This window comes from Labeo rohita, chromosome 15, assembly GCF_022985175.1.
Source record: "Labeo rohita strain BAU-BD-2019 chromosome 15, IGBB_LRoh.1.0, whole genome shotgun sequence".
NCBI lineage: Eukaryota > Metazoa > Chordata > Actinopteri > Cypriniformes > Cyprinidae > Labeo > Labeo rohita.
Window position 1 is genome coordinate 28,912,030 of NC_066883.1, and position 19,687 is coordinate 28,931,716.

The following is a 19,687-nucleotide window of genomic DNA, read 5'->3' on the forward strand; positions in this document are numbered from 1 at the left end:
CGTGCCGCTCTGTCCTGACGTCAGCTGTTAAACAGACTGCTTCGCGCTATCGACTGTGATGTCACTGGAGTGTGGCGAGACAAAGGCATGCTGGGAAAATAGATGATTGTTTTCTCTCTCTGTCTCTGTCACTACAGGGGCCCTAATAGGAATTATATGAAAATAAGACAATTATTTGTTTTGAGTGCAAACCTACATATGAAATATGTGACCCTGGACCACAAAACCAGTCTTAAGTCACTGGGGTATATTTGTAGCAATAGCCAAAAATACATTGTATGGGTCAAAATGATTGATTTTTCTTTTATGGCAAAAATCATTAGGAAATTAGGTAAAGATCATGTTCCATTAAGATATTTAGTAAAATTCCTACTGTAAATGTATGAAAACTTAATTTTTTGATTAGTAATATACATTGTTAAGAACATTATTTGAAGAACTTTAAAGGTGATTTTCTCAATATTTTGATTTTTTTGCTCCCTCAGATTCCTCAAACTATACATCAATGAAAAGCTTATTTATTCAGATTTCGTATGATGTATAAATCTCAATTTTACGACTGGTTTTGTGATCCAGGGTCACATATGTTAAAACTCAACACATACACATACTCATTACAATTTGTGTGTGAAAGAGAATAAGTATGAGAGAGAGAGAAAGTGCCTGTGTGTGAAAGAAAGAAAGAAAATAAAAAAATAATCATTCAGTATATCTCTTTCACATCACACCTATTCTGTCCATGTTTAGCTGTGGGTGTAAGTACACTCATGACAACTCCTGTACTCTGATTGGCTGCAGTCTAACTGAGCCCATCCCACTGGCTGTGAGAAGGCTGTTGCTGATTGGCCTGTTGTTTACACTGTGCTCATTAGCACTAGCATTAGCGTGTAGGCCCGCTGTCAAAATAGAAACAGGGCACACACAGCATACTGACACAGATGGCACTGCTCCCCTTGTGGCAAAGATACACAATTCAGATAACAGATCAACTATAACAAAACAAACACCCAATACAGGCAAACATGCATAAACGCAATTGAAAACTAAATGTCGAGCAGATAAATAGGCCATATGGTAAGCCTACCTTCAATGAGTCATACTGAATAAAACAAAATAGGGCTTTGTCATCCATAACTAGTGCACAAACTCACAGTGGCATGTGACTGAAGGTTTATAAGTTGTCTTTAAAATAATCAGTATCTCATTTTAAATGCTGAAAACACAAAATCAATGCATTTCATGCTTTATATTAATTTTGATGGTGTTCATGTGACCTTTCAGGAATTTACAGTATAAGCTCTGCCAGGATTTATGATTAATTGCATTCCAGTAAAATTACTTTTAACTTAGACGGAAGAAAAAGAACAGCAGCAACACCAGTCTGCATTCCTGGATTCTGAATTGGCTAATGTTGGTGGGAACATATTAGAGGAAATTGAGGCAATCCTGATTTAGAGCTGATGAATGAATTCCTACAGAGTTAAAAAAGTAGAATGGCGTACAGAACTGTTGGAGAGTTTGGACATGTTGTACGCTGGGAGCTTTACTACACATGATAAGCTGTGCACAGAGGACTGAGCATTACACTTCAGATAGCAAGGAAAATAAATAGATAAATTAGGGCATTGGCTTTCCTACAGACACATAAATATCTCACCACTCATTTTTAACCTTCATTGACTAATGAAGGTCTGCGAAGCGAGCGGGGGCATTGATTATTCGGGGTGTTATTAATAACATGTCTGCTGCACATTCACAAAACATATATCATATATAACATCTTCCAATGCAGAGCAGATAAAAATGTACCAGGTTAACAAAGCACAGCTAACACTGAGAGGACAACCAGTCAGTAGTAATTCAGCTGCAGAGAATAATGGAATTCAAGTGATTTAAAAAAAAAATCTCCTTAAATAAAATAGAATAGTGATTAGACAACATTAGCTGCAAAGGGGAAAAAATCAGATTATCTTCCAAATATTAAAAATAACGTTTGATTCAGCAGATTAAATTTTGGAAAGGTCTGTAAATATAAATAATTAACTTATCTATACTGATCTTGATTGCGTTGGACTGTTAGTTAGAATAATATTTGATTTAATCCTATAATATTTATATTTAAAATAATTTGATTTAATTTAATATTAGCGGTTCTGCAAATTAATCTCTCTTAAAATAGCCAAACTTGCCTCTGGAAATAAAAACCCGGGGACAGAAACTTGCTGTGAGAAAAAAAGAAGAAGAGAAAGACATTTTTAAAATAACGTTATAGTATAGACTTAAAAAATAAATAAATATACATTCAGCAGAAAAAAAAAAAAAAGTAACACTGTCCAGAGCAATACTTAACCCTGCCAGACATACTGCCAGAAAAACATAAACACAGTCCTAATGCAAAGTAACCACGCTAACTACACTGGTCTGCCTCTAGATTGACAGGTAAGATATATTTATATATCTGTTCTATGTCAAATACTGTCATTCTGACAAAATGCCATGCTTAAGCGATATATAAATAAATAAATGCTACCCAATGTGGATTTATGCAGACATTCAGATGAAGTGTTTATGGCAGGACGTCTCTGTACAGGTAAACCTACAGGTATGCGTGAATATGATTTTAGAGTTTCATTAATATAACAAATTGTGTCTAAAATGGTTCATCCAAACCCATGTAGCACATAGAACTTTTAAACTGAAGGAAAGCGTCATGTCATGACTTAACTTATGCATGCTGAATGGAAAACCATCTCTATACAGATTGCATTGTGTATAGATTGACTCACCTGCCAAGTTGTCCACCTCTTTCTCCTGCAGCAGACTGACAGCGTCATCGTCCCCCTCCAGCATCAGCTCCGTCTCGGGATTCTGGTTTACCACCGTCTGGCCGCGGAAGCCCTTCCTCCCTCTCAGTGCCTCGTCTTCCTCAGGGCCTGTAGACAGGCAATATGTGTACTTATGTGACCACAAGTCATAAAAATAACACTGTGTAGTTTATCATACACGCATATGTTGTGTGATTTCTTGTCAAGGTCCTTGTGTATCTTTCAATGAATATTAGAAATATGTGACCCTGGACCACAAAACTAGTCATAAGGGTGATTTTTTAAAAAAAATATACATAAAAATACATAATCTGAAAGCTGAATAAATAAGCTTTCCATTAGTATGGTTTGTTAGGATAGGACAATGTTTGAGATACAACTATTTGGAATTTAAATACTGAGAAAATCACCTTCTCCAAATGAAGTTCTTAGCAATGAATATTACTAATCAAAAAGTTTTGATGCATTTACGGTAGGAAATTTACAAAATATCTTCATGGAACATGATCTTTATATAAAGTCCTAATGATTTTTGGCATAAAAAAAATCAATAATTTTAACCCATACAGTGTATTTTTGGCTATTGCTACCAATATACCTGTGCTACTTAAAACTGGTTTTGTGGTCCAGGGTCACACATTTAAGTCAATGGAAAATCAATAAGCCATGACAGATAAACAGATTATGGTTGCCAAGCAATGCAGGAACTTGGTTTATTTTTTAAAGACCCGTTCACACCAAAAACAACAACGATAAGGATACCTGTAACCGGGGATGCATGTAAGTTTTTCGCTGTGGTTTCGAATAAGACCACCTTGAGATTTGGGTTGGTGCTCACACTGAAAATGTGTGAACCACAAAATATAACTTTAAAAAACAAAATAATTAATAATAGTAGTATTAGCATTATTGCACTTTATTTAGTTAATTTTAAATAAAATAATAAAATAAAATAATAAACAAAATAATAAATTGTGATAATACTATTATATTTTAAAATAAAAAAGAGTATTAAATAAAAATACAATTATTTTATAGTAAACGTAAAAATACAATGATATATATATACATACATACATATATATATATATATATATATATATATATATATATATATATTTTTTTTTTTTTTTTTAATAAAATCATAAAATCAGCACGCTTTTACTTTGGCGGGTTGCCTGCGCATTCGGTGTCGATTTTAGCACTGCCCAGTGAATCGATGCCGAGAGACGAGACAGAATGCAACTTTTCTATGTTAATCGGAGTTTTTGCCGTATCCAGCCACCACGGCGACACGACAAGTTTCTATTTTAAAAACGGTTTCTATTTCTGCGACATCGCGGCTGGAATAACAACTTCAAAATATGACAATGATAATCTTAGGTACTAATAATGTGCTTTATTCAATGTTAAAACTGTCAAATGCAAGTTTAAATATAATTTGCGTGACCTTTGCCAAGAAGTGTATTCCATAACAAAGATAGTATCAGTCACAGTATGTACTATTTAATAATGTAAAAAAAAGTTTAATATTTATTAGCCATGTAGCTGCGAGTGCAGTGCATTTCTTGCTTCTGATTGGCTGTAATATCTGAGCGATTTTGTCGCGTAGCGTCAGGTGTGGACGGTCAAATTGCTTGTAGTTGGAATCTTTTCTTGTCGTTCTGGTCAGGACACGGTATACCCTGGTGAAAAAACCAGCATATGCTGGTAGGCATGTTTTGATGCTGGGATGCTGGTTAGGTATGTTTTGGTGCTGGTTTAAGCTGGTCCTTTGCTGATTTATGCTGGTCATGTTGCTGGTCAAGGCGAGCATAAACCAGCTAAGGACCAGCTTAAACCAGCATCAAAACATACCTACCAGCATATGCTGTTTTTTTCACCAGGGGAAGTGCGTCAGTGATTGTTTTGTGTAGCCTAGATTTATACTTTCATTTCGAATGGAAGTCTCGTCCACCTTGGAGCTCTTGCTCCCCCTCGCTGGAGGTAATGGGTGGAGATAGACACCTAACCACATCCTAACCCTACCCCTTACCCTATCCTAAACAGAAATCCACCCATTAGTTCACACAGAGGTGGAGCTGGATATCAAGAGAGGGGGAGCTGGAGGCCATTCGGCTCTGCAGTGAGCAGTACTTGCCTTTTTCTTCCCCAGAGAGTGGGCACGGCCATTTGTAAATTTTATGGGTTTGGCTTCAGGTCTCATCTATATCCAATGATTTTTCTCATCTAATAATGAGCAAACCAATGATTGCGTTGTTGTGTTTTGTCGCTGGTATCTTGTACAAAGCACTAGATATACGCTTTCATTACGAATAGAAATCTTATACAGTATTACAGTTTGTCGATCAAAAACGATGATTGTGCGTTAACAGCTGTCAACCGTGTCTGTACACAAACTCAAACAGATAAGAAAATACTACATATCTCGTAATAGGAATAAACTATCTGGCATATGATGTCAAAAAACTGTTTATTTCAAAATTTTGACTGGAACCACAGGCAAACTATAATGTTTTATGCTTTTGTTTATTTGATACAGTTTAAGACACTTGGAACCACTCAGGCAAACTATACATTTCCAAGTTCATTAGGCATAATGAAATCTGCTCTCTAAATCCGGACGAGAACGAGATTGAACCGACAGCGCAATTAAGCGACTGCAGATAACACCAAAGCCTTATCAGAGGAAAAAAAGAAAAATGATGCAAAAAAGTGTGCGGCCGCTTTAGTATCGAACAAAAAAGATTCATTCATCAGCTTTAATTACTAAATAAAAGAGAGAAAATGGCAGTCAGGCCTGACGCCCGTCACTGCACACTGGATTCGTCTTGTATAAGGTCAGATTTGCCTGACATACCAGAACAGAGAGATTTTGTGCAAAAAAAGCAAATAAGAAACGCTTATCAGAAATAGAAAGTGTCTGACACTCCTTTGACATGTTTCTTTTCAGTGCAGTGTTTAAAATGTTCCCTACACTCCCGTGGGGTTCATGTACCTTGTCTCAAAGCGGTCACGTTCGAATGTTGTCAACACCACTACACAGACGAAGAAGGAAAAAGCGAAAGAGAGAGAGGAGAAAAAAAATAAAATAACATAGCGGGCTTCCTGCTCTGTCTCATATCTCAGGAGCTTTCATCAGAGCCAAGGAAGAAGTGGGACCGCTTTTCGGAAATAGGGAGCGTGTAACATTTAGAGGCACAGAGCCAGCGAGCGGTCATGGATCAAAGCAGACAGAGGGAAACTTAAGACCGTAATTCTGTAAACCGTCATTACGCCTGCATTAAAGCAAAGAGAGCTGATGGAGCTGAGCTCCAGTCTTGACTGGCAAGATAAAGCTTAGGACCTCAGTGCAATGCCGACAAAATAAACCAGGCGGATTTTGACAAGAAAATGATCCTGAGCAAATGGAGAGACTTTGAAGGGGAAAAAGTGAGTTAAAAAAGTATTTAGCTTTAGGTTGTTTTACACAAGAAGGCCACAAGAAAGAAAACAAACCTGTGTGGACATAAAGTCTCAGCGGACTTGGTCACTGCATATCGTCAGTTGCTGTTTTTGTTGCTAACTTCTAGAAGTTCCTAGTTCTGGTAGCCCCTAGTAACAGCTACAAACATCGCTGGTGATAATATATCATTCCATGTTCACACTGAATCAATTTTATATCATTAATAATGAATATTCAATGTAAACATGAGCTACAAACATCATTTTTCAGTATTAAATAATGAAACATTTCTGAAAATGTACCCATCGTGGACAAGTTTGTTTCTCATTTCTTCACTGGAACATATTTTGAAAAATTTAGCATTGTGTCACTTCGTCACGTATGGATCCTCTGTAGTAAATGGGTGCCGTCAGAATGAGATTGCTTTGCTGATAAAAGCAAAGCAAAAATCCACAACACAAGTCCAGTTCAGCAATTAATGTCTTGTGAAGTAAAAAGCTGCATGTCCGTTAATAAAAAAATAAAAAAATAAAATATGGATCCTCTGCAGTAAATGGGTGTCCAAACAGCTGCAGAATCCAGTTTATCAGTTAATGTCTTGTGACATAAAAAGCTGCATGTTCATAAATAAAAAATAAAAAATAAAACAGCTGTAAATCAGAATGAAAAACAGCTGATAAAAGCATCGCAAAAATACACAACACAACTCCAGTTCAGCAATTAATGTGTTGAGAAGTATAAAGCTGCATTTTTATTATTAAAAAAATAAATATCAAATGGATCCTCTGCAGTGAATGGGTGTCGTCAGAATGAGAGTCCAAACAGCTGATAAAAGCATTGCAAAAATCCACAACACAATTCCAGTTTATCAATTAATGTCTTGTGACATAAAAAGCTGCATGTCCGTTAATAAAAAAAATAAAAAAATAAAATATGGATCCTCTGCAGTAAATGGGTGCCGTCAGAATGAGAGTCCAAACAGCTGATAAAAGCATTGCAAAAATCCACAACACAACTCCAGTTTATCAGTTAATGTCTTGTGACATAAAAAGCTGCATGTTCATAAATAAAAAAATAAAATATGGATCCTCTGCAGTAAATGGGTGCCGTCAGAATGAGAGTCCAAACAGCTGATAAAAGCATCGCAAAAATACACAACACAACTCCAGTTCAGCAATTAATGTGTTGAGAAGTATAAAGCTGCATTTTTATTATTAAAAAAATAAATATCAAATGGATCCTCTGCAGTGAATGGGTGCCATCAGAATGAGAGTCCAAACAGCTGATAAAACAACTCCACAACTCCAATTCATCGGTTCATGCCTTGAAAACTAATAAGCTGCATATTTATTTATATATATAAAAAAATATCAAAATATGGATCCACTGCAGTGAATGGGTGCCATCAGAATGACAGTCCAAACAGCTGATAAAAGCATAGCAAAAAATCACAACACAACTCCAGTTCATCAATTACTATCTTGTGAAATAAAAACCTGCAAGTTATTATTAAAAAAAATTACAAATTAAATTAAATTAAATTAAATTAAACCATCACTTCTAGCCAGAACTGATGAACTGGAGTTGTGTTGTGGCACCCATTCGCTGCAGAGGACCCACTGGTGAGCAAATTATATAATGGTAATTTTTTCCAAATCTGTTCTGATAAAGAAACAAACTCATCTACATCTTGGATGGCCTAAGGGTGAGCATATTTTTGGGTGAACTATTCCTTTAAATGTTTGCCAACAGTATTGAACACAGCAACTCTGTGCATCATATACAGTTCAATAAGCAGTGGTAGAGGCTAAACACGTGAGGTGGGCTACGGCCCGTCACTATGTAGCACACAATAATATTAGGTTAAATAGTGTGTGTTTTAATTCAACAAAGTACTGTATATTTACATTTCTCCTGCTTCGTCTGCCATCTTGGATACCTTTTTTTAAATCCAAACACACTGTAATGCAGTCTGGCATCATCTTCTGTGCAAAAAATACATGTGGCACTGCCAAGTTAGGAAGTTGGCTATAATTATGTTTCTACCTTTTGGAACATCCTTCACATCATGAATCTTGCCTACAAAAGCTCACTAGGTTCTGGAACACAGTGATACATGTTCCTATTTTGAGCAATGACACCGGTGCAGAAGCTTCCTGTTTTTTCTCTTAAATGGCAAGCCTTTGATAGAAAGCCTACATGGTCACATATACAAGATATCTAGTAACAGAGCCGATCATTTGTCAGTCTTAGGAATGAGGCTTGATGGGAACTCGAGATCGCCGCAACTCAGATGCGAAAGAACCCCTCACTTGTATTGTCAACCACCTCGTTTATCGGCACCCCTGAAGCTCGCTCACTGGACTCCTGTGAGCCATCACGGCCAACAGTGAGGCTATTCAAGCCCAGCATGGCTCACCCACTCTGCCATCAGAGGGTTTATGTTACCCAGGGCACAAATTTGGCATGACGCAGCAGGGTTGAGAAAGACCAGGTGATGGCTGGACTGCCAGTCGTTGCGGGACTTGAATGATGTTCTTCGCTAAAAGCTTGGATCGGATCCATACAGCTGGGGGACGGCGAACTGTCATTGACTGACTGACATACGTGTAGAATAACAAACAAATCAAAATGTGCTGAAGTAGTAGGTGTAGCTCTAAACTTGTATCCAATGTCTAGCACAATATGATGAAAACCAAATATTTGAAATGGGCTCAAAATAGCTCCTTCAGCGGTGCAAAACTGTTACTTGATGAACTCGAGGAGAGCTTGGGGTTTTGAAGCTTTTGAAAAAAGGAAAGAAGAGAAATCCTAGTTTGCAATTCAATTCTGTCATTCCATCACTGTGTGACTTCTTCAACACACTGATCTCTTTACTTGGCCTTTTTCTTTCAAAAGTCACATCAAACGAAAAACTGCGCAGTGCTTGTGGCAAAAGGAATTTTACAGTTTGTGAGAGCAGCTCCCAAGGTGGAAATATTTAAGTGCTCAGTAGTTTTACTGTTTCAGATGAGCTTCAAATAGGCCTTCATTTGGTTGGTTATTGTTGCTCAGAGTCCATGTTTTATTTATGGAAGAAGCTCTAGAGTATTTGCCTTGCACTTTTATTGCCCCACTTGAGTCATGCGCACTTGTAGCCTTAAACGAAAGAGCCAAAAAATTAGGGAAAATAAAAAAATGACATAATATTCCATTTAGGCAGTAATTGCAACTGATGTATCTTTCCATTCTGGGATTGACAGATGAGATGCCTTTTGTAAAAATACACAATGTAGTAAGACGGAAAAAGGGATTGCGGGACGTGTAGATGTACGTCTCTCCAGTTGACTGTTATATAATAACTCAAACAAAATGTTGCACGTGTGCCATAAGTGCATTCACGGACAAACAATGTGGCAAAGTGGGCTTGCTGCGCTCATCGATCAAACGCCAGGAATTCTGCAGTCAGCTCTGGAAAAAGAAACCCAACTTTGTAAAGCGAAACCGGAGACCCATGCAAAGTTTTTGTTATGGTTTTACTCATGTGAGAAGCATTTGGTATCACACATACAGACCCAATATGGCTGATTACAAGGTCCACATGGAATCTATATGCACAGAATTTCACAGACAGCTCAGCTGATTTAGAATTAGATCTCTTGTGTGTAAATATTTGGGCTAATTTGATTATGCTTTCACATGCTAATTAAAGAAATATTCCGGGTTCAATTCAATTTTTTTCATTTTAATGTTTCATTTTATGTTGTTCCAAACCCGTAAGGCTTTCGTTCATCTTCAGAACACAAATTAAGATATTTTTGATGGAATCCAGGAGCTTTCTGACCCTGCATAGACAGCAACACAACTGATACATTCAAGGCCCAGAAAGGTAGTAAGGACGTTAAAATAGTCCATGTGACGTCAGTGGTTCAACCATAATTTTATGAAGCTACGACAATACTTTTTTTCAGAAAGCTCTTGGATTTCACCAAAAATATCTTAATTTGTGTTCCGAAGATGAACAAAGGTCATTATTACTTAATGCGTAAGGTCAGGCTGGTGCAAGATGAGCATTTGTGGTTAAAAAGTATATAAATTTTTATTGTTTTAAATGGGTCATCGGATGCCCATTTTCACAAGTTGATATGATTCTTTAGGGTCTTAATGAAAAGTCTATAATATACTTTGGTTAAAAATTCTCAATGGTTTTGTAAAACAACACCCTTTTTACCTTGCTAAAATCAGCTCTGCAAAAATCACCCCATTCTGAGGGGATTGTTCCTTTAAATCCAAATGAGCTCTGCTTGCCCCGCCCCTTTCTTCTCTCTGCTGCTCTGAGAGATTGTTTACTTTAGCCGCATTTAGCTCGTTTAGCTACGAAACTTGCTAACTAGCTCGTTATTAGGAAAGGTGATTGCAGAGATTCATAAAAAAACCTTTATACTCACTTCTGCTATATGTGAAGCTGGATCACAAATGATTTGCGCGAACATAGACGCATTTATGTAGATCGGGAGGCGCATTCCCTTCACAAACAAACGTAATCCACTGCATCTTTACCGGCTCAGATGTCGGGAGTAAATGACAACCACTATGTTCATTATTACTTCCAGCAACACAACACCTTAATCGCTCAATCTGAGATTCTTGTCTAATTTACATCCCTGCTCCGGCATCGAAACAATGGAGGTCGGACTGTTACAGCAGATCTGAGGTAAGACGCTCATGTCAATCAACTATTGTGGGACCGGCCTCTGTCGGTGTGACACCACACATTAATTAATACAAATTAATTAGATATCGACCGATATTGGAGTTTGTTGAGAAAATAAATACTGTAAAACACATTTTATTGGAGTTTAAAGGTCCACTAAAGTGCTTTGAAACATGTAGCGTTATTCTATGTGTTGATGTTATTTAAACTAAAGGAGGAAAACAGGGCGTGCCTGTTTTTCTGTCCCCATATTTAAGTCCTTTTAAAACATTAATTAGACTTTTGCTATATTTAAGACCTCTTATGACCTTACATTTTTTAAACATTTAAGACTAAATGGATGTTAGGTCAGGCTCTTACAATGGAAGTAAATGGGGATTTTTTTTACCACTTAAAGTTCCCATGAAATCAAAATTAAAGGGTTTTTTTGGCTTTTAGTATGAATATGTTAGCCTTAAGGTTATCCATAAGCTAGTGTGCTCCAAAATGACGACAAAATTTGCATTTACAAGAAACAAGCATTCAAAACTTACATTCTCTTACTTCTGCCAATATGAAGCAACGATTCTGATGACATCACCCTGCACTTCAGCTTCTCATCAAACATTCTGTCCAATCAAATGCTCTCTAGAATCCGTAGCGTCCCGCCCCCATACATTATACACAGACGTAGCAGCTGCGGCTGACATCGGTCATTTGTTCAGTGTTAGTATTTTCTGTATAGTGAATGGCATGTAGTGCACAATGTAGGCGATAGGGAACGATTCAGACACTGTAAACATCCTTTCATTTTCATAAGCTGTCAAATGCGGCTTTACCCATATATATATATATATATATATATATATATATATGGCTTTACCGAGCTCAGCAGCTCTGGCCTGAGGAGATATAAATGTAACGCTATTGGCTATTTTAAAAAGGGGGTGGGGCTGCACAATATGTCCCGCCCTGCTTTCCTGTTTCAGTTGAAGTTACAACACGTTTCAAAGCACTTCAGTGGACCTTTAAATTTGTTCTGTTAAAACTGATATTTGTTTAAATTGTTTAAATCATAATTTTTAGTCATTTGAGGGTTTTACACATTGTCATGACAACACAGTTTAAAAATCTAAAGGTTACCACACAATAATCATGTTAACATGCATACTGTTTACATCTTGAGGTCATACAACATAAATAGTGAGCATGTCAACATTTACGTCTTGGCCCCAATTACCTCCATTGTAAGCTTTCTGCTTTTCATAAGCAAAGGGAAGAACAAGTTAACATTAATTTTTGTGGTAATCAACATTGTTGATTTACTTCTATTGAACTTGTATTGAATCATCACAGTTCTCGTACTTCCGCCTTTCTTCTCGCTCTTTCACTATTTCTCTTATAACAAGCTATAAAGATCTTTGTCCAGAGGGGTTCATTGGGTCAGGGCAGAGCTGCTCACCTGAAAATGAGACTGCAAGGACACCCGGAGGTAGAACAGGCTGTTAAAGAGCAGGATCAATATTAACCTGACTTCCATTTCATGCTTGCCCAATTCCAATCAGCTAACAATATACTCACCCACTCGTGAATAAGGGGGAAGGTACAGTATCAAAGCCCGAGACCCACATGAAACACACTCACTATGTCTAACGGAGCTATTTTAAAGTTTCCCACAAACATATGCAAAGGTGCTTGGGAATGCACGGTTTATCAAATGCTTATACAACATAGTCAGCCGTTTGAGGTTCCATTTAAATTCAGGCCGTTCGTCTATTTTCAGTGATTGAAGATTGTATTACAGCCACAGAAAATACATTAAATTACCATGAATCAAATATAATGATGTTGTTTCTAGGGCAGTTAGAACATTTTTCGAATGAACCTGAGGCATATTTCATGTCTGCCCAAGTCATTTCGCACAAGAAGAAATGTGAAATACTGCTCAAACGCTGCGTACGTTCGAACGCAGACAAGCTCTATGAAAATATGTCATTGTGAATAAAAACAAGGCCCATATGCAGTGACTGCTGTCAACCGCCAGTGTTCTGACATTTGAGAGCAGTCATTTTTCAATCTCTTTGGTTTCTGGCAAAAATAATGGAAACTTATATGCACCCTTAACAGTTAATTCATTCAAATCACCTACGTTAACTCAAGGTACCTTGACCGCCAGTCGCAAAAGCAGCTGTAAACCTCCAATACTGCCAGTTCAGCAAAGCACAGAGCTACTGACTTTTACAGTTTCTTAAAAGGATGATTTATGTACCCTATGCACTGTACAGAGTTACATATAGCGTTGAAAAAAAGAGTGCTTTTAAAGAAGTCCACTTCCAAAAGAAAGATTCACATAAATGTACTCACCCCCTTGTCATCCAAAATGTTCATGTCTTTCTTTCTGCAGTCGTAAAGAAATTATGTTTTTTGAGGAAAACATTTCAGCATTTTTCTTCATATAATGGACTGATATGGTGCCCCGATTTTGAACTTCCAAAATGCAATTTAAATGAGCTTTAAACGATAAAGGCTTCAAACAATCCCAAATGCAGTTGTAAACGATCCCAGCCGAGAAAGAAGGGTCTTATCTAGCGAAACGATCGGTTATTTTCATAAAAATAATACAATTGATATACCTCTTAATGTCAAATGCTCATCTTGTCTTACTCTGCCTGGACTGTTTTTTTCCAGTTCATGACAGTTTAGGGTATGTCGAGAAACTCCCATCTCATGTTCCCCCTTCAACTTCAAAATCATCCTATATCGCTGTTTTACCTTTTTGGTTAAAGGTGTTTGATCTTCTTTGCATGTTCACTTTGCAAAGACTGGGTCAGTACTTCTGCAGCGATGTAGGATGATTTTTAAATGACTTTTGAATTGATTGGAGTTTTTCGACATACCCTAACTGTCCTGAGCCAGAATACACAGAGTTCAACGAGCGCAAGGTAAGACGAGCATTTGAGAATAAAAAGTATTTAAATTGTATTTTTTAAATCAAAATATAACCGATCATTTCACTAGATAAGACCCTTCTTCCTCAGCTGGGATAGTTTACAACCACATTTGGGATCGTTTGAAGCCGCATTTAAACTGCATTTTGGAAGTTCCAACTCGGGGCACCATATCAGTCCATTATATGGAGAAAAATGTTGAAATGTTTTCCGCAAAAAACATAATTTTTTTTACGCCTGAAGAAAGAAAGACATGAACATCTTGGATGCAAAGGGGGTGAGTACATTATATGTGAATCTTTGTTTTTGAAGTGGACTTCTTTAAATACAATGGACTAAATTAATAAAATAAAACATTTAAACATTTTATTTTTAATAAAAATATATACTGCATTTAAAAAATTATTTATTCAAGTCAATTGCATTTATGAGCATATTTAGCTTCAAAGCTTAGCACTCTTCTGCTGGTTTAGGAAAACAGTCCCTCCGTTTCTATAAAACCCATCTAGAAAAGTCGTTCTTTGCTCTCCCTCTCTCTCAGTCTCTCTCTGTGGCATTGTGGGGGGTAACATCTGACTACAGGCAATCCCTTTCACATGACAATCTTATGCATTATTCTACTCATTAAGGACTGGGAGAAGCCTGGGGACCTCAACAAGTCCTCAATCACAGCGGCCCCAGACACTAGACCGCGGGTCCACAGAGATGCACTGACAACTTACCAAGGACAGGCAGAAAAAGAAGCCTGGCCAAAAGGAATACTGCAGTGGTGTGAGCTTCTGAAGAAATGCATGGGTAATATGTTTGAAAGACAGTGTGGATTTGATATGGTGGCAAAATGAATTAGTGGGGGAAGAAGTCTGTTGTGACATGAGCAGGGGCCACCTGCAGGTCAAGGAACAGCTGGCATGTGTATGTACGAGTGTGCATGTGTGTGTTCTGGCTCTGACACACAGACCATCTGACATGGCCTCAAAACAGTTGGGCACAAAAGGCCAGACATGTAGATAGACACAATATTACTGCATAACAACTCACAGAACGCACTTTAAAATGATATATGCAGTGTTGCGGGTAACATATTACGAGTAACACAAGTTACATAAAAAGATTCCTTTTTCAAAGTAACTCAAGTTACTTTTTCCCATTTATTTACTGACACCTCTTCTTTAATGCATTACTTTTCATAAAAAGTAACTTAGTAATGCAATTAGTTACTTTTTTATGAAGTAACACAATATTGTAATCCATTACTTTTAAAAGTAACTTTCCCAAATCATATGTACAGTTAAAGTCAAAAGTTTACATACACCTTGCAGAATCTGTAAAATGTTATTTTACCAAAATAAGAGGGATCATACAAAATGCATGTTATTTTTTATTTAGTACTGACCTGAATGAGATATTTCACATAAAAGACGTTTACATGTAGTCTACAAGAGAAAATAACAGTTGAATTTATAAAAACGAAAAGTTTACATACACTTGATTCTTAATACTATGTTGTTAACTGTTTCTTAGTTGTTCATGAGTCCCTTCTCTGTCCTAAACTGTTAAACTGCCTGCTGTTCTTTATAAAAATCCTTCAGGTCCCATAAATTCTTTGGTTTTTCAACATTTTTGTGTATTTGAATCCTTTCCAACAATGACCGTATGATTTTGTATCACTCTGAGGACAACTGAGGGACTCATATGCAACTATTACAGAAGACTCAAACGCTCTCTGATGCTCCAGAAGGAAACACGATGCATTAAGAGCCGGGAGTGAAAACTTTTGAACAGAATGAAAGATTTTTTTTTTTTTTATTATTATATTTTTTTTTTTACCACAGAAGATACTTACATATTTCTCAGAAGACAAAATAAGTTCAATTTAGCCTGATCTTCAAATTCAAAAAGTTTTCACCCCCACCTCTTAATTTGTCATTTTTCCCTCTGAAGCATCAGTGACTCTTTGAACCTTCTGTATTAGTTGCATATGAGTCCCTCAGTTGTCCTCAGTGTGAAAAGATGGATCTCAAAATCATACAGTCATTGTTGGAAAGGGTTTAAATACACAAAAATGCTAAAAAACCTAAGAATTTGTGGGACCTGAAGGACTTTTCTGAAGAGCAGCGGGCAGTTTAACTGTTTAGGACAAACGGGGACTGTAAAATAACACAGCTGTAGATCATTCAGGGTACAACACAGTATTAAGAATCAAGTGTATGTAAACTTTTGAACGGGGCCATTTTTTTTAAATTAAAAATTATTTTCTCTTATGAACTATATGTAAACGTCTTTTATGTGAAATATCTTATTCAGGTCAGTACTAAATAAAAAACAACATGCATTTTGTATGACCCCTCTTTGCAGATTCTGCAAGGTGTATGTAAACTTTTGACTCATCAATTCACTGGTTAATGTAACACGTTTAAACCATACATTAAAAAATGCAATCCATTATCATCCCAGGTGGCCATTAGCAGCATTATAGCAAAACATGCTGTCAAATAACACCCTCATATGGCTCTACCCACAAGTATGAGCTAATATCAAGGGTTCACTAGTGGATTTTTAAATAAATGGGCCTATTTCGCTTGCCCCCTTGTAAGTTTCCCCATGTGTAATGGAAATAGTTACAGTAACTATTCAGTGCACCAGAGAGAAGTCGCCCCATTGTACTTGAGAATCAATAGATTTGCCCTTGTTCGGTTAATACACTCCCCCTCGTATCTTCAATTTGATGCCTGGAGGAGAAGCGCCCGCAGTGGTTAATAGTATTGAACCGTTTCTCTTTTAAAGCCTCTGTTGCGAGACACAGAGCCAAATCGACAGCCGTGCGGTGGGCAACGTTGCAAGATCAAACGGGTCAATGAGGAAAAATGTTTGAGAGCAAAAGGCAGAAACAGTAAAAAAAAAACACAGCACGCAATTTTCCTCTCAACAATGTGTGCCGTTAGGATATAAAAACCTGCCATAAAGCCCTCTTGCCATGTTCAATTGACAAGGCTCATAAATATACAACCTATAAAGCTGACAACGAACTGTTTCTCAGCTCTGAGAATATTAGTTGCGTCCAAGAGTTGATTGGAGGCTTTCTAATTCGCATATGTGTATCCCATTTGGTGAACAATGATGTCATTGTATGAAATGAACGCAATTTGGGCATAATGAGCTAGACTGACAGAGTCCAGCAACATTTTTGATTGGCTGTTGGCAGAATTACTGACCGTAGTCCTCCAGCGATTTGCACGTGATGTCCAAGTGGGTGGAGCCAAAAGGGTTGCGGACAAACCTCCGCCTCCTCCGGAGGTCATCCTCCCAGTAATCCAGACGCCAGAAGTCATGCAGCTGACTGGAAAAGGGGAAAAGACAGGAACTCCTGTTAGGAAATCAGAAAAAAAAGAAGTTGGAAAGCTAAAATGAAAGCGCTGAACATCATTTTATATTTACATTATACTTTGGCACATTTATATATTATTACTCATTTTGTTCAAAACACATTCACAAATCTGAAGCACTACAACAGAAACACATTAGACACATATGGAAATACATTTTTTGTCACAGAAAAAAAAATGCTGTAGTAAATCATTTGAAAGGTCATACTTGTAATAAAAACATTAACATTTAAAAGCTGGAATTATAACATAAGTCATAATTATGACAAAAAGCCAAGATTATGAGGTACCAAGTCATAATTATGAGATAAAAAGTCAGACGTATGACATACTATGTTATAATTATGACATAAAAAGTTGGAATTATAACACAATACATATTATATATGGCCTACTACACATAAATTATGAGATAAAAAGTCAAAATTATATAAAAATGTTGAAATAATGACAAAAAGCCAAGATTATGAGTTAGTATGTCATAATAATGAGATAAAAAGTCAGACGTATGACATGCTATGTTATAATTATGACATAAAAAGTTGGATTTATTACACAATACATATATATGGCCTACTACACATGAATTATGAGATAAAAAGTCAAAATTATGACATAAAATGTTGGAATTATGACCAAACGGCAAGATTATGAGATACTAAGTCATAATAATGAGATAAAAAGTCAGACCTATGATATACTATGTCTCAATTATGACGTAAGTCAAAACTATTACATAAAAAGTTGCAATTATGACAGTCATAATATGACAAACACACACACAATTACGAGACGCTAAATTATAATTATAAGATAAAAAGTCTTAATTATGGCCTACTACACATTATTTATGAGATAAAAAGTCTGAATTATGACATAAAATGTTGGAATTATGAGTCATAATATGACAAACACACACACACATACACAAGTATCTCATCTAAGTCATAATTATAAAATAAAAAGTCAGACCTATGACATGTTCTGTCCTAATTATGACATAAAAAGCTGCAATTATGACAGTCATATATGACAAACACATACACACAATTATGAGATACTAAGTCATAATTATAAGATGGAGTCTTAATTATGGCCTTCTACACATTAATTATTTTGACATAAATTATAATCATGACAAAAAGCCAAGATCGTGAAATACTAAGTCATAATTATGAGATAAAAAGTCAGACCTATGACATGCTGTCTCAATAATGAGATGAACAGTAAAAAATAAAACGTTGAAATTATGATAGTCACAATGTGACAAAACACACACACACACAATTATGAGATACCTATCTCATAAGTCATAATTATAAGATAACATTTCTCAATTATGACCTACTACACATTAATTATAAGATAAAAAGTCAAAATTATGAGATACTGAGTCATATTCACATTCATTTTGTAATAAAACTCATTACATAATAAAAATTTGACTTTCTGTCATAGTTATGACTCATAGTTTCAACTTCAAGACTTGGCGTGTCATAATTCTGACTTTTCACCTTATAATCACGATCTAGAATCTCACAATAATGACTTTTTAAGATATAATCAGGGTTTAGCAAAGCATGATTTGTTTCTCTTATGTGGGAGAAATGGCCTTCCACAGACACACACAAAGAAAGCACTTAAATTTATATAGCAGTGTAATACTCCACATACAATGCTACGGAGAATTGCATTTTGGAGGGCACCCAAACCAAAGGTTACACATAAGGGAGAATCAAATGATATCTGGTAAAATATAGCTAATTCATGAAGTTCATTAAAGCTCCAGAAACCCGGCCACGCTTCTGCACGAGAACCCCTCGGGCATAAAACAGCAGCCGCGGCTCTCCAGCACACAAATAAATAACAGCAAGTCCCATTAACAAATACTGTATCAAATTACAAGTATAAATGGCGCAGCTTGCCTCCTTTTTACTGTGTTTTTTAACAAGTCTTGTAAATCAGAGGTAGGACCCTCTATGCAGCCGGAGAGGGGTTTTAATGATGCTGGGGTCTCACCGTAGCCACACCCCAGGCCAATAAAACAGGGACCCCCTCCCGCCGCATATGTGCAGCTGTGATTAAAATAACGTGCTGAAATATTCATTGAAATGATTCCCAGGGCCCTGGAGCAAGCTGCAGAAAATTGCGTTTTTATTCATTATTAATAACAGCGAATTAGAGGCCGTATAAAAGAAAAAATGAGACGCCGAGGAAAAAGGGGAGCACGGGGAATGAGAGGGAAACGGCTACAGCATGTGGTAACCATCTTTGTAAATGATTATTCCAACATTAGCAGGGACCTGGGCTAATTTTATTGCTTGCAGCTAATGCAAACCATTAAGGGCAGGGACCAGCATCAGGTTACTAAGTGCAGCTCGTTTCGAGCGCGTTCGGCCTGGAGATGTTTCAAA

The 19,687-nt window shown here is 36.7% G+C and overlaps 1 protein-coding gene across 1 annotated transcript in view; it reads right to left on the reverse strand.

The window, feature by feature from the left end:
• The window catches only part of nbeab (neurobeachin b), a 366,342-nt gene that overhangs the window by 110,226 nt on the left and 236,429 nt on the right, over positions 1–19,687 (reverse strand). The window contains exons 37-38 of the mRNA XM_051129640.1: positions 17,103–17,254; positions 2,787–2,933 (exon numbers count right to left, since the gene is read on the reverse strand). Of these exons, the coding sequence (XP_050985597.1) occupies positions 2,787–2,933; positions 17,103–17,254 (299 nt within the window). The remainder of the gene's footprint in view (positions 1–2,786; positions 2,934–17,102; positions 17,255–19,687) is intronic.